This window comes from Centropristis striata, chromosome 2 (genome assembly GCF_030273125.1).
Source record: "Centropristis striata isolate RG_2023a ecotype Rhode Island chromosome 2, C.striata_1.0, whole genome shotgun sequence".
Taxonomy (NCBI): Eukaryota; Metazoa; Chordata; class Actinopteri; order Perciformes; family Serranidae; genus Centropristis; species Centropristis striata.
In genome coordinates this window covers 12615203-12629368 of record NC_081518.1, presented here as the reverse complement: position 1 = coordinate 12629368, position 14166 = coordinate 12615203, and the positions used below count along the sequence as shown (strand labels likewise).

The following is a 14166-nucleotide window of genomic DNA, read 5'->3' as shown; positions in this document are numbered from 1 at the left end:
AATAATAATATGACTAATATTGCTGATAGTAGTGGGTGTCTAGCAGGACCACCGCATGACCAGATATTATACAATGCACTTCAGCTTTAAAGACGTCAGTCTCCGTAATCGGCCCCCTTCAAACACAATGGCCCTCATTTATCAAACGAGCGTCCGTCAGAAAGTGAGTGTAAAGTGGGCGTAAGATCATTTCTACGCAAGGCTCGGCATTTATCAATTTGGATGTGAGCGGACGGTACGATCAGATCTCACGTCTGCTCTCAGCTCGTGTACGCAAATCTGAGTCAGCGTGAAGTCCATACGTCTGAGTTGGAGAATTGATCTTAGAACATTGTATCGATGCCTGGAGGTGATAAAACTCTTTGGTGTTTTGTTTTTTAATGGTGACTAGGCAAAACATATTTAGACTACATCATTTATCATTAAAACGTGATTAAAAATAAATACACCCTGCGATCGTTAAATTCTTTAATCAGAATACTAGCCAAGGCTATTAAATGTTTTGGTAACGCTTTATATTAAGGTCCTTGTAATAACCATTAATTAACAAGTAATAAGTCCCTTTTAAGTCCTTACAAGATGCTTATTAACATTATTGTGTGTTTATAAGCTTATATAAGTGTTAATAATGACATTACAAACACCCATGACCCACCCATTATGTCTTTGCCATGCCTTTATTAATCTTATTTTGTTTGCTTATTGATATTAAAATATACTTTATTGCTCATCTATTGTAAGTTAACTATAAGTTAACTATGTTTTTGCAACTACCAGATCTAAAGAGAGAACAATGCCTTATTACTTATAATTAATTAATAATAATGATATGAATGATAATTAATGGTTATTAAGGACCTTATTATAAAGCGTTACCAATGTTTTTATATTATTTATTATTTTTATTATTATTATTAGGCTTTATATATCACGATGTATTAATGAATTACTCAAACCTCGCCGGGAGTTTAATGGTCCGCTACTCTGCTGACAGCACCACTGATTTCCTTAGTTTTCACTTTTTATGCTGCCAAACAAAAAAAGTTTGTTGTGTTGCAGCTGTTGGACGTCAGCGTTTCACTTTCTGCCTCTGAGTAATTCCTCTTCTTTTTTCAATTAAAACCTACTTTAAAACGTTGTTTACCTCCTTCAACAAAAAAGCTGTAAAAACGTTCAAGTCTGTGCTCCAAATGTAAAATATTCAGTGAACTTGTTTGAGTATATAACTATAATTACTTTTATTTCATAAACCTCCGTTGCTGTGTATTTCTGTAAAATGTGTATTGTGCTCTTGTTGTTATTTGTAACGGTGCACACTGCTAATAAAGTTGACTTTGGGGGGGGGGACTCCTCTTTTTGGCCGTATTGCGCCCTTTGGTGTCGTAAACTCTGAAGGCGAGTCATCTGAATCGGGTATGTATTAGGGCGTGGTATTTAAATGACGCTCGTTTCAAGCCACCACATTTATCAACAACCGATCATTCTTACGCTGTGATTGGAGAGATACGATGGTTTGATAAATCCCACGTGAACCCTGTCGTAAGACGAAATATACGCTCAGATCTGCGCTTGTTTCTATGCTCCTTTGATAAATGAGGGCCAGTGTGTTCAGAACAACAAATGACCAAATCAAGTGTCCTCAACATTAAAGAAAAGTATTCTCCAGATTTCTGATTATTCATTAGAGAGATTATAAATAACCTCCTGTAGTGGACACAGAGCTGCTCTTTTTGGTCCAAACATGCACGTATAAATTGAATACGGTTCTAATGCAGTTTTTATCCTGTTCTTTATAGTATAAAAGCAAATACCACTGTTATTTACAGAGCAGATTGGCAGATAATGGATAGCAGTCTAAACAAATACTGTATGTAGATTAAAGTGACGTATATCTCCTTGTGTGGTTTGACTATAACAACAGGGAATGTCATGTTTATGAGTATTGAGTTGTCTTGATAAATATTGGTAAAAAAAAGACACGTTAAATTTGATGTCATGCAGATATTAAGGGTGTTGTGATTTCAATTATACATTGAAAATCTCTTGAAATTTGCTTTCCATTTTAATTAAAAATCAAAAAGAAAATCTAAAGCAAAATTTATGAAATTGAACGTTTGACCACAAGGCCTTATTGTGGTTCTTTTTTGGAAAGATCTGGCAGTCTTATCTCACTTAGTACCACATAGCTTATTGTTTAAAAGAAAAATCAGCAGATACTGGCCAACACGTTGATATCCACCGATATAATAATCTGATAAAATAATAGTCTGCTGCTTCCTTGTTTAAACCTCAACGCTGAGTTCCTGGCACAAGGAATAAATATTACATAATTCTAAGCTTTGTATTTCATGCCACATTTGCTGGCGGGCAAACAAAATAAGAGTATGCACAATAATACTGTATGTTAATTTGTCTACAGAAGAGACTGATTATCTGTGTGTGTGTTTGCGCGCGTCATATCAGAATTGGTAATCGGCCAAATGAGTTGTAAAATATCAGCATGTCGAATATTGACAAAAATTCCAATATTGTGCATCCCTATTTTGAAAAAAACTGTCAAATAGAGCGATGTGATTCTGACACATTGGACTGAATGTTCAAAGTCCAGTTTAGTTTATATTTTGCATTAAAAGTTTTAGAGTTGAAGGTGTGTTTCATCTTTCATCCTACAGCCTGTTATGCCGTGCAGCTTCTCTTTCAAGCTGCTTTGTTACTGTATGTGCAAGAGACGGAGCAAAGGTCGTCTTGCTCTGCTTAACTTTCCCCCTGTGGAACTGGAAAGATATTGTTGCAGCAGCTCTCCCTGGTGAGCCTCAGTGGGACTCTGTGACAGCTGGAGGAGTCCTAATAGGAGCAGAAGGTGGACAGGAATTAAATATAGGTCGAGGATGGTCAACAGAAAAAGGAGTGGGGCTACCGGAATTTGGTTTTGGCACTGTGCCGATAGGGTTTATGGTGCAGTAAATTATGTGACATCTGATCTCTCTCCTGCTTCAGTCGCACCCTGGATGTCTACAGCAAATTTACAACCCTGGTTCCCCAAAAGTTGTGCTGTTGTGTAAGACATAAATAAAAAGAGAATGCATTAAATTCAGAATTTAGAGAGAAGAGTTACAAAATATATAAAAGTTTATCAGTTTGAACATAAAACATATTGACTTTCTACAACATGTCCATGTGGCTTGCTCTCCACACGGACTGTTTCCTTGCAGTCAACAAAGCCAACTCACGCGTGGTTGGTCAATACCACGCGGGCTACAATCAGAAACCAGAACACTTCCAATACCAAAAGCTTGTAAAATTGCCTACAGATTCTGCATTCGTATGCAGATATTTAGTCACTTTTAGAGCACATGGTGAAGTCTTGTCTTGTTTTTTTTTCCAAATAACAGTCAGCTCACAACCTAAAATCACAAAAACTTTTGTTTTTTTTCTTAACTGATCATTTTTTCTTAACTGATAATAAAACTGATAATGTTCATTTTCTTTTTATCTTTTCAATTAATCGACTAACTGTTGCAGCTCCGCAGGAAGGTGCCCACATATCTTTTACGTATTTTTTAAACAGCTCAGTATAAAGAGATGAAAAGAACTGACTTCTATCCTTTCTCTTTCTTCAGACAGGACTGTTCAAGTTGTCTGATGAGGAGTTTTTCATTCAGCCTCTAGAGAAGTCGATCGATGAGACCTCTGCACCTCAGGCCCACGCCATCTACAAACGCCACGTGTCCCCTCCCTCCTGGAGTCCAGTCATACAGCCCATCTCAGGGAAACAACCTCTAAACGGTACCTGTGGAATCAAAAGTAAGCCACGTTTCTTTTTTTACTCCCCACATGTGCACACACATGCTCTATATGTTGGCACTTTATTTTTTTATAATTACTGTTATTCTTTCCTAGAAATGACTAAGAGCTTCCAGGCACATAGCACATGCAAGAATTAATCATGAAGAGCAGCCTACATTATGCCGACTCGTTGGCTTTGCCACGTGAATCGGTGAGGAAAAAAAAAAGAACCAAACCCCTTTAAAAAAAACCTTTCTGACATTAATGCAGCAGTGTGTCTGACTAAGTGGTAGATGTACCAGTTTTTTTAAAGGACTTATCACGCTCAGATGGGTAATGATGTGCAGGAAACATTCCCAGAAGGAAGTAGAAGGAAAGCAAATCATCTCAATTACCAGTGATAGATGGATATGTAAATAATTGGACAGTTAGAATGATTGATAAATGAATGATGATAACACCCGTGTGCAAAGAGAACTGTTCACACATTCACACAAAAGTGTTCAGTCTTCACTAAGAACGCAGCATTAAAGTGTCATTATGCAGATGGCCTGTAAGTACAGTGGGTTGTACAGGAGGTTTTGACGTCTGTCGGGTGCATTAAAGGCTGCATGAAGATTTTCCTGCTGGACAAAATGCGGAGCATCAGAAACGCATGTTTGTACCAGAGCTTATTTTCTGCAATGATCCAAAATCCAAGGCAAAAATCCGAATTCTCAATAGACCCTGTGGCGATGCCCACTTCCGAGTCGTTCTTCAAAAATATTTAATTTTCTTTCCTCTCTAATTGGAGAGAAAAACAGCTTTAACAATTCCATTTCTTGTAAATAATGGAAAGCATGTTTATTGTTGAGAAGTAAGCCAAATTCAATCTCAAAAGGTTTTTTTGCCATTTGTGAACAGACCACAGTCCAAACACATAGGAATTTTTGTGCAGGGCTCTCTCGTGGTCAACAAAGAAACTTAAATAAGGAGAATAAATGTAAAATATAAAAATATACAAGGGTATCAGCTCAAAATATATATATTGTATATACAACATTATGGAATAAGGCAGTCTAATAATAAGAAAAATATAAACATATAAAATATGGATGCACTTTACAGAAAGTTTGGTATGTGCAGACTCAGAGTAATATATATATATATATATATATATATATATGAATAAATACACTGGTTCTGGGGTTGGGGGGGTGGAGAGAGATAATAATAGTTGAAAATGACACAGGTACAGTGAGGTGGGGTAGTGCTGTACACATACACATATTCAGTAGTATTGTTTTGCCATCAGTCTGACTGTGGCAGGGACGAAGCTGTTGAAAAAGTGAGTTTTATTTGTGATGATACGGTCTGCTCTGCTGCGTCTCAATATGGACTGTAAAAGTATGTTTTTTTTATTTATCCAAATATGGATACAGGTGCTATTCTACAGTAATTGACTGTTAACAGTCAGGGAAAAAAACAACCTAAAAACATCCTCATTATCGTTAATGGAAAAGAATAACAGCAATTTAACAAGGCACCACATCAACTGAAGCGGCCACAGGCAGGTAGAGGAGGAATAATGAGAAATGGTATTACTGTGTGGATTTATTCATTATTCCATGAGACTTCTGTTCATTTAAACAACAACCACTGTGTTAGCGCAGCATGGTAATAGGAAAAAGAAGAATAAAGGCGCAGAGGCCATGAGCAGGTTTTAGCTTCAAAGAGAAACAGGTATATAAACACATTAAAAGTCTACCTGGTGTGCTACGTCGGCACACACTGTGTCTCAGTAAGTACGGTTTAAATGTCTATTTCTGTCTACCTTCTCCAGATTCCCATCAAAGGTTTGAAGACATTGAGAGACAGCGGGAGCGGTGGGAGCACCGGCAGCAGGGAAGAAGGAGGAGAATTCGTCAGCGCTCAGTCAGCAAAGAGAAGTGGGTGGAAACGCTGGTGGTGGCCGACCCGAAAATGGTGGAGCACCATGGGAGCAAAGCTGTGGAAAGCTACGTCCTCGCTGTCATGAACATTGTAAGTTTGTGACACTGACAATAACTTCAACAACAAGCTGTTACCAATGCACACAAAACATTTTGGGAAATGCAATTATTCAGTTCAGTTCAGTTCAGCTTTTATTTCGAACATGTGCGAGTAACACAACAAAGTAAACTCAAAAACAAATACATCCAATGAGAATAATCAAAACAAAAAAAAATATCAATAGTCAAAACAAAAGCTGTAATGTGAACGCAACATGTCCGAAAAGGAGTAGAATGAAGCATATGCTTATTTAAACCTACCCCTTCTCCACTACTCAATTAACACTTTTTCCCCCCGTAAACATACATATTTAAATAATACACATTTACAAAAAATATTATTCACTTTCCTGCTGAAAGTTATCATGTCTGCACACTAAATATCTGTGGTTTGCAGACACATAATGTTGCAATGCCGTCATTTTATACTATTGATTTGGTTAAAAGGTGATATTATCATTATCAGGCTAATGTTTTTGAGCTACAGAGCTGTGAGGGAATAAATTATACCATCATATCATGATAACACCAGCCCTCATTGATCTGAATAAGTCCTCAAATGATGAACGAAGTTTGATGTTGTAGTAACAGGTAAGGTTACGCAGATTTGATATTTAAACTAAAAACATAAAATGAACACAGACAAGTCATTTGAGTTGTCTTTATGTTTGAAGTCAAGTCACGAGGCTTTCACTTCCAGTTCTCAAGACATTTATTTTCTTTCAAGGCAGGTTGCAAGTCATCAAAACAGTTCCAACACAAGTCCAAGTAACAATGACTCAAGTCCACATCTCCATTTATTCTTGCCTTAAATTCAAGCTTTAAATTCAGTCACATTGAATAAATCAGTTTAAGCAGCCTACATTATTCCAACTCTTGCCACTGATTACACTCTCTGACAGGAACAAAGCTGATGAATGATGACATTTTGTTGAGTCTTTCTCGGCTAATAATCTGCAGAGGTCAGGAGGATAAAAACATTGAAGTTTAGTAGCTCATAAATCAGCTCTTTAGAATTCTGAATGAATAAACTGACCCTGAAATAAAAGTTTAGCATTCTGGAGAAATTAACAAAACTTTTAATTGGCTAAATTTTCTAAGGCATTAAATAGTTCACTGACGTGGGCTTTACTAAATTCACTACTTTTCACTGTTTTCACGTAAGTTCTGTTGTTTTAAAAGACTTATAAGACTTATAAATAATGAGGCTATATTATGCAACATAAAAATGAGGATGAAGGCTGAAATACAATTTCACCAGGTTAATCTCCCTGTACAAAAGTATGATATCCTTTACTTTTTATTTTTTTTATTTTACCTTTATTTAACCAGAAAGTCCCAATGAGATTCACATCTCTTTTACATGAGAGACCTGGCCAAGGTAGCAACCATATAAAATCACAGAAACATTAAAAAGATCAATCACAAAATGTATAAAATCAGCTATACAAACACGAAAACACAACCCCATGCCTCTGTCACCAGATTCTTTAAGATCCTCTTGAAGTTGTGAAGCGATATGTGTGTCTAATTTGAGCTCTTTTTTTGAAGATTATTTCAATGCCCGAGGCAATTTATAGGAAAATGCATTTTTTCCCCAGCTGTGTCAAAACCCTTGGGTACAGTAAAGAGCGTAGCTTGCAGAGATAAGACTAAGAGAAGGCTACAGAGGTAACATCACTTTGTAGATTGAAATATACCAGTGCTGCTGTCTGAGTAAAGATTTCCAACCTATCAAATCATAAGGAATGCAATGATGAGTTCAGGACTGCATCTGTGAGGTGGAGAAGTGGATGGGTCGAACAAACGGCGGTCTTTTACCCAGGAGAGTGGGGTTCACATCCCGTGTGTAAAAAAATAAGTAAATGTTTTTTAACATTTTTTTTCAGTTTTTTTCAGTTTTTTAAGTTACTTTTTTGGCTCACGTTTTATGAATAAGGTTTTTTTTTAAACGTAACTTCCGGTAGTCACGTCACTCTCGTAACTACTTCACCACCGGCATAAACGTACATTTCTAACTCTTTAAACTGTCTTTTATAAAGCCTAACCAAGAAACCTAGGTCAGTGGTTTAGTAGCATAAATTCACAGCAGCCTTCAACTGCAGCCTTCTTTACGACGAACCGTACGTGAATGTATAATGATGCGTGTGCTATTTTTAGAACGCCCCACTGTACCACAAGCTGCTTTTTGACAAATGCTCATATGTGTCGTTATTGGTGGTATTGATAAACGGTCTATTCTGTCATTTAGATTGGAGATCTTGTTGCAAAAAATCTTTCAGATATGTTGAATGCAGACTTGGAGGGTGTTTAAACATCTTCCCAGATGTTTAAGACTCTCTTTCCATTTGTCTCCATCCTCGTGTCAGGCACCACAATGGATGGATTAAACTCTTCTCATCCAGGCAGTCACAGTCAATGTTATCACTGCCTCCTAGTTTTGGGGTTAAGCAAACTGACTACTTGTCTGTGATTGATTAGCACATAAGTAGCTTTTTCCAAAATAAAGTCATGTCTGGTCCCGTCGCAGCTTCTGAAAGCACGACCAGAGGACAGAACATCAGGAAAGGGAATTCACAGACAGAGAAGCCTGCGGATTAACATACAATAATACACGGAGGAAGCGTCTATTATTCCCCACATCCTCTAGCGGTTCTTTTTGTTTTTGAGACCTCTACGCTCCAGCTTTGAACTGTAAATCCCCAAACGATTCAGTTTAGTGAAAACAATCTTGCACAGCATCAAGGGAAACAACCTCTTACCCAAACAATAAGTAATGGCATCATCTTCCTCGGCCACCAGCTGCGCCATTGTCTCATCACAGACGCCGGCTTCAAGCTGTCAACTTCACAAGAGGTTCATATTTTTGTTTTCTGCACCCAGTGGGATGATTTACACACAGCCAGGAGAGTCAATCTCTAATAAAAATGATATAATAACTATAAAAATAGCTCCCAGCTTCCTTTCACATGCTGATCTTATGATTATTTATTGTATTTTCTTTGTGATATTCATCAGAGGAAACAAGTGAGGAAACAAAAAATGGATCACATGGACATAAAGAGAGTTGAAGCAGAAATACAGGAATCACTTTTTACTCTTCATGACTGGGTGTTAGTGTGCAGCTTTTGGCTTGAGAGGAAACATGTAAAATCAACAGCCCATTGTTGCTTTAAATAGCTGCAGCACTATATTTATCCACAAAATAAGCAAGAGACAAACATGATTAAAGATAGACTGAAAGCATATGTGTTAAAGTTAACATTGTTGCAACAATACATCTGCAAATATCTGCAACAACAAGTTTTTCCTCTGTTACACAACTTGCACAGAAGGTTTCAGTGTCGGGACGTTTTGCCCGACAACAAGAAAAAAGAAAGGAGCAGTGTTATGAGTGTTGCTTCTACAACTCTGTATCAGGGACTTTGACTTCAACGGAAGACTCAAAAGCAAAAACTCAGAAGCAGGAAGTATAACAAAAAGTCTTTACTTGAATGAAAAGGCAGAACAAAAAACGCTCTCAAGGAGGCTGCAAAAATACAACATAAAGCGCTCACACAGGAGGTTACTACAAAAGGCTCACTAATACGGAAAACAGAAACGAGACCCAAAACCTGGTTTTCCTGGACGTGGAACATGCATGGTAGACACGACGAACTGACACGAGACAAAGGGAGACAGGGTCTATTTATACATGAGGGAGGGGAGCCCAGGTGAGATGAATCAGGTAACGAGGAGACGATCACAGTGGAGGGAAAACTCACACAAAGGGAGGAAGTGAAGTGCCTGAAACAAGATGGGAACAGGTGAGTACAAAATAAAACAGGAAGTGAACGACAAGACTAGACATGAGTGATTTAACTTGACATGAAAGTGCTCAACAGAATTAACAAACTTTGCGTGACATAACAGTACCCCCCCTTCTAAGGACGGCTCCTGACGTCCCAGGCACCTTAGGCTGGTGTCTGTAAAAGTCATCAATTAAGGTCCGATCCAGCACGAAACTGGATGGGATCCAAGACCTCTCCTCCGGGCCATAACCCTCCCAATCCACCAGGAACTGTCTCCCTCGTCCTCTCCTACGGACAGCCAAAAGCTTTTTGACCGTGTATGTTGGGCCACCATCCACAATCCGGGGGGGTGGTGGGGGCTTGGAGGCGGGAACCAAGGTGCTCTCTGTGAGTGGTTTGACCTTGCTCACATGGAATGTGGGATGTACTTTCAGAGACCTAGGGAGTTTTAATCTCACAGACACAGGATTAACCAAGTTGGATACTGAAAATGGACCAATAAACTTGGGCGCTAGCTTACGTGACATGACACGGAGAGGTAAGTCCTTGGTGGCCAGCCAGACTTTCTGACCTGGCCTGTAGCAGGGAGCAGGGCGTCGCTGCCGATCCGCAACCTTCTTCATCCTCGTGGCGCTTCGCTGCAGGGCCTTGCGAGCTGCAGCCCAGATGCGGTGGCAGCGGCGGACCAAGGCATGGGCAGAGGGGACCGTGATTTCGCTCTCCGACTCTGGAAATAATGGGGGCTGATATCCATATGCACATTGAAAAGGTGAGAGGCCTGTAGCAGAGGTAGGAAGAGTGTTGTGGGCATATTCTACCCACGTGAGGTGCTTACTCCAGGAGGCCTGATTCTGGGAGACTAAGCAGCGGAGACAGGTCTCCAGCTCCTGGTTAAGCCTCTCAGTCTGGCCATTAGACTGAGGATGATAACCAGAAGTGAGACTGACAGAGGCTCCTAGGAGATGGCAGAACTCCTTCCAGAACTTGGAAATAAACTGCGGTCCGCGATCTGAGACGATGTCTCTGGGGAACCCATGGAGCCTGAAAACATGGTTCATCATGATGTCTGCTGTTTCTTTGGCCGAGGGGAGCTTGGGTAGAGCAATGAAGTGAGCCATTTTAGAAAATCTGTCCACCACCGTCAGCACAGTGGTGTTACCTTCAGAGTAGGGGAGACCGGTGACAAAGTCCATGGAGATATCTGACCAGGGGCGTTGCGGGACAGGGAGGGGCTGGAGCAGTCCCATCGGGGCCCTGGAGGAAGACTTGTTTTGTGCACAGACCGGACAAGCCCCCACGTACTCCTTGACTGCCTTTTCCATGGCCGGCCACCAAAACCTCTGCTTAATGAAAAACACTGTTCTCCTTACCCCCGGATGACAGGTGAGCACCGACGTGTGAGCCCAGTGGATTACCTGTGGACGGAGGGACACAGGGACAAACAAACGGTTTCGTGGGCAACCACTAGGTGCTGGGCTCACCTCATTAGCGCGCTTCACCTCTGATTCTATTTGCCAGATAACCCCTCCTACCACATGGTTAAGTGGTAGGATAAGTTCAGGTTCCTTGGCAGCAGGCTCAGGGTCATACAGACGGGACAGGGCATCAGGCTTGGAATTCTGAGAACCCGGTCTGTAGGAAAGCGAGAAGTTAAACCGATTGAAAAAGAGGGACCACCTGGCCTGGCGAGAGTTCAGTCTCTTGGCATTCTTTAGGTATTCAAGATTTTTATGGTCTGTCCATACCAAAAAGGGCTGCTCAGCTCCCTCCAGCCAGTGCCTCCACTCTTCTAATGCCACTTTGACTGCTAGAAGTTCTTTGTTGCCTATATCATAATTCTTCTCCGCTGGAGTCAACTTACGTGAGAAGAAGGCACAAGGGTGGAGTTTGTTGTCCTTGGCCGACTTCTGCGACAGGATGGCTCCAAGGCCGACATTTGAAGCATCCACCTCCACCACAAACTGCCGCTGAGGATCAGGAACCGTGAGTATGGGAGCCGTGGTGAACTTCTCCTTCAGCAGCTGAAAAGCTCGCTCAGCCTGAGGATTCCACACAAATGGAACATTGGAAGAGGTGAGAGCATGCATAGGGGCCGCTATGTTACTGAAACTTCTCACAAACCTCCGGTAAAAATTAGCGAACCCTAGGAACTGTTGCAGTTTTTTGCGGCTGGTTGGTGTGGGCCAATTGACAACGGCACTGACCTTGCTAGGGTCCATCTGGATCTGGTTGGCTGAGACAATGAACCCTAGGAATGAGGTAGTATTTACGTGAAATTCGCACTTCTCAGCTTTCACAAACAAGTTGTTCTCCAGAAGCTTCTGGAGGACCTGTCGGACGTGCTGGACATGAGTCTTCTCATCAGGAGAGAAAATTAAAATGTCATCCAGGTATACAAACACAAACCTGTTTAAATAATCTCTGAGCACATCATTGACAAAAGCTTGGAAAACTGCAGGCGCATTAGTTAAACCAAAAGGCATCACCAGATACTCATAATGTCCATGAGGTGTGTTAAAACCAGTCTTCCATTCATCCCCCTCCCTAATTCGAACCAAATGGTAAGCATTACGGAGATCTAGCTTAGTGAAAATCTTGGTATCCTGTAGGAGTTCAAAAGCAGAGGAGATGAGTGGGAGGGGGTACCTGTTTTTAACTGTGATGTCGTTCAATGGGGCATAATCGATACAGGGCCTGAGAGACCCATCTTTCTTCCCTACAAAGAAGAATCCAGCCCCAGCCGGTGAGGAGGAAGGCCGAATCAATCCAGCCTTCAACGAGGAGTTAATGTAGTCCGTCATGGCCTCTCTCTCAGGACCTGAGAGAGAGTACAGTCTGCCTCTGGGAATGGGAGCCCCAGGGATCAAGTCTATGGCACAGTCATAGGGTCTATGTGGGGGAAGTGATGAGGCCTTAGTCTTGTTGAACGCCTCCTTGAGGTCAAGGTAACATGGCGGTACATTGGTCAAGTCTGGGAAGTCAGAGTCCCTGTCATGCTCCACTAGTTCGGTCTTGGTCTGGATATGATTGATAGCGAGACTGGCGTCGGTCGTGTGGATCTGGTCTCTCTTACCAGTACTGGTCTTTTTGAAACACACTTCGCGGCAATCTAATCCCCACTCCTTGATCCTGCCAGATCTCCAGTCTATATGTGGGTTATGTCTGGTCAGCCATGGGAAGCCTAATACGAGTGGGTGCTGTGCAGAGTTGAATAAATGGAATCTTATGCTCTCCGTGTGTTTATCGTCAAATGTAAGTGTGATGGGTTCTGTGGCATGGGTGACGTTGAATAAGATTTTTCCATCTAGCGCCCTGGCAGTAATGGGTTTAGGCAGGATCTCAGTCTTAATGTCAAGTTTTTGAACCATCCCCCAGTCCAGGAGATCTGCATCTGCCCCCGAGTCAACCAACCCCCCCAGAGTAACAGTCTGGTCACGAATAATTACCTGGACCTCAGTCAGGGTACGAGAAGGGAAGTTGAGGACAGAGGGTCGGCTCGCCAGCGCCCTCCTCCTCACTGGCGAGCCTGTCCTTTTGCCGGACAGGATGACAACTGATGACCTGGATGGCCACAGTAGAAACAGCAGCCCTCCTGTTTACGACGCTGTCGCTCCTCGGGTGTGACCTTGGCCCTGCCCAACTGCATGGGCTCCTCGGGAACGGTAGCGAGCGCTGGTCTCTCTGGAGAAGGTTGCGGCTGGGGCTTAGATGTCCAGGCTGTCCTGGGAACCGGGGCAGACGTGCGCAGTCTTTCTCTGCGTCTCTCTTGAAGACGGTGATCTATGCGAGAGGCCATGGAGATTATTGTGTCCAGATCGGTGGGAAGCTCTAGGGGTGCCAACTGGTCTTTGATAGAGTCTGTGAGTCCGTTCATGAAAGCGTCGATTAACGCAGGTGTGTTCCACCCACTGTCTGCTGCCAAAGTCCGGAACTCGATGGCGTAGTCTGTGACTCGGCGATTGTGCTGTTTGATCTGCATAAGCACCCTGGACGCCTCCCTTGCTGGGGAGGAGTGATCAAAAACCCGGCTCATAGTATTGGTGAACATGGGGAGTGTTTGGCAAACGGTTGAGTCTCTGGACCATTCAGCAGTGGCCCAAGCTGCTGCTCTACCCGTCAAATGGGACATAATAAAAGCAATTTTAGCCTGATCAGAAACAAAGGCAGCCGGGTTGTGTTTAAAATGTAAGTCACATAGCACCAAAAATGGCCTACAGTTTCCTGAGTCTCCAGAAAACTTATCTGGGGCGGCCAGCCGAAGTCCAGAAGGTGGAGACTGGGCCTGGTCCAAAGCAGCAGCGTTTCCAGCAGCAGGTGTGTGTGTCGTGGCAGGTGGGGACTCCGAGGGATCAGCCTTGAGGTGGTTGATGAGAAGATTCAGCTGCGTTGTCAGGAGGGTCACTTGGTTGGTGACCGAGGACTGGAAACCCCCCTGTTGCTCAGTGAGATCCCGGAGACCTTGTTGTATGGTGGACAGGTGTCCCTCGTGCTCATGCAGACGAGCACCCTGGGCTCGCAGGGCTGCCTTCACAGCTTCAGAGTCTGCTGAGTCCATCTCT

The 14166-nt window shown here is 42.2% G+C and overlaps 1 protein-coding gene across 1 annotated transcript in view; it reads left to right on the top strand.

The window, feature by feature from the left end:
• LOC131984302 (A disintegrin and metalloproteinase with thrombospondin motifs 7) overlaps positions 1 to 14166 on the top strand; it is a 93556-nt gene that overhangs the window by 13912 nt on the left and 65478 nt on the right. The window contains exons 3-4 of the mRNA XM_059349165.1: positions 3621 to 3804; positions 5609 to 5808. Coding sequence (XP_059205148.1) covers positions 3621 to 3804; positions 5609 to 5808 — 384 coding nt within the window. The remainder of the gene's footprint in view (positions 1 to 3620; positions 3805 to 5608; positions 5809 to 14166) is intronic.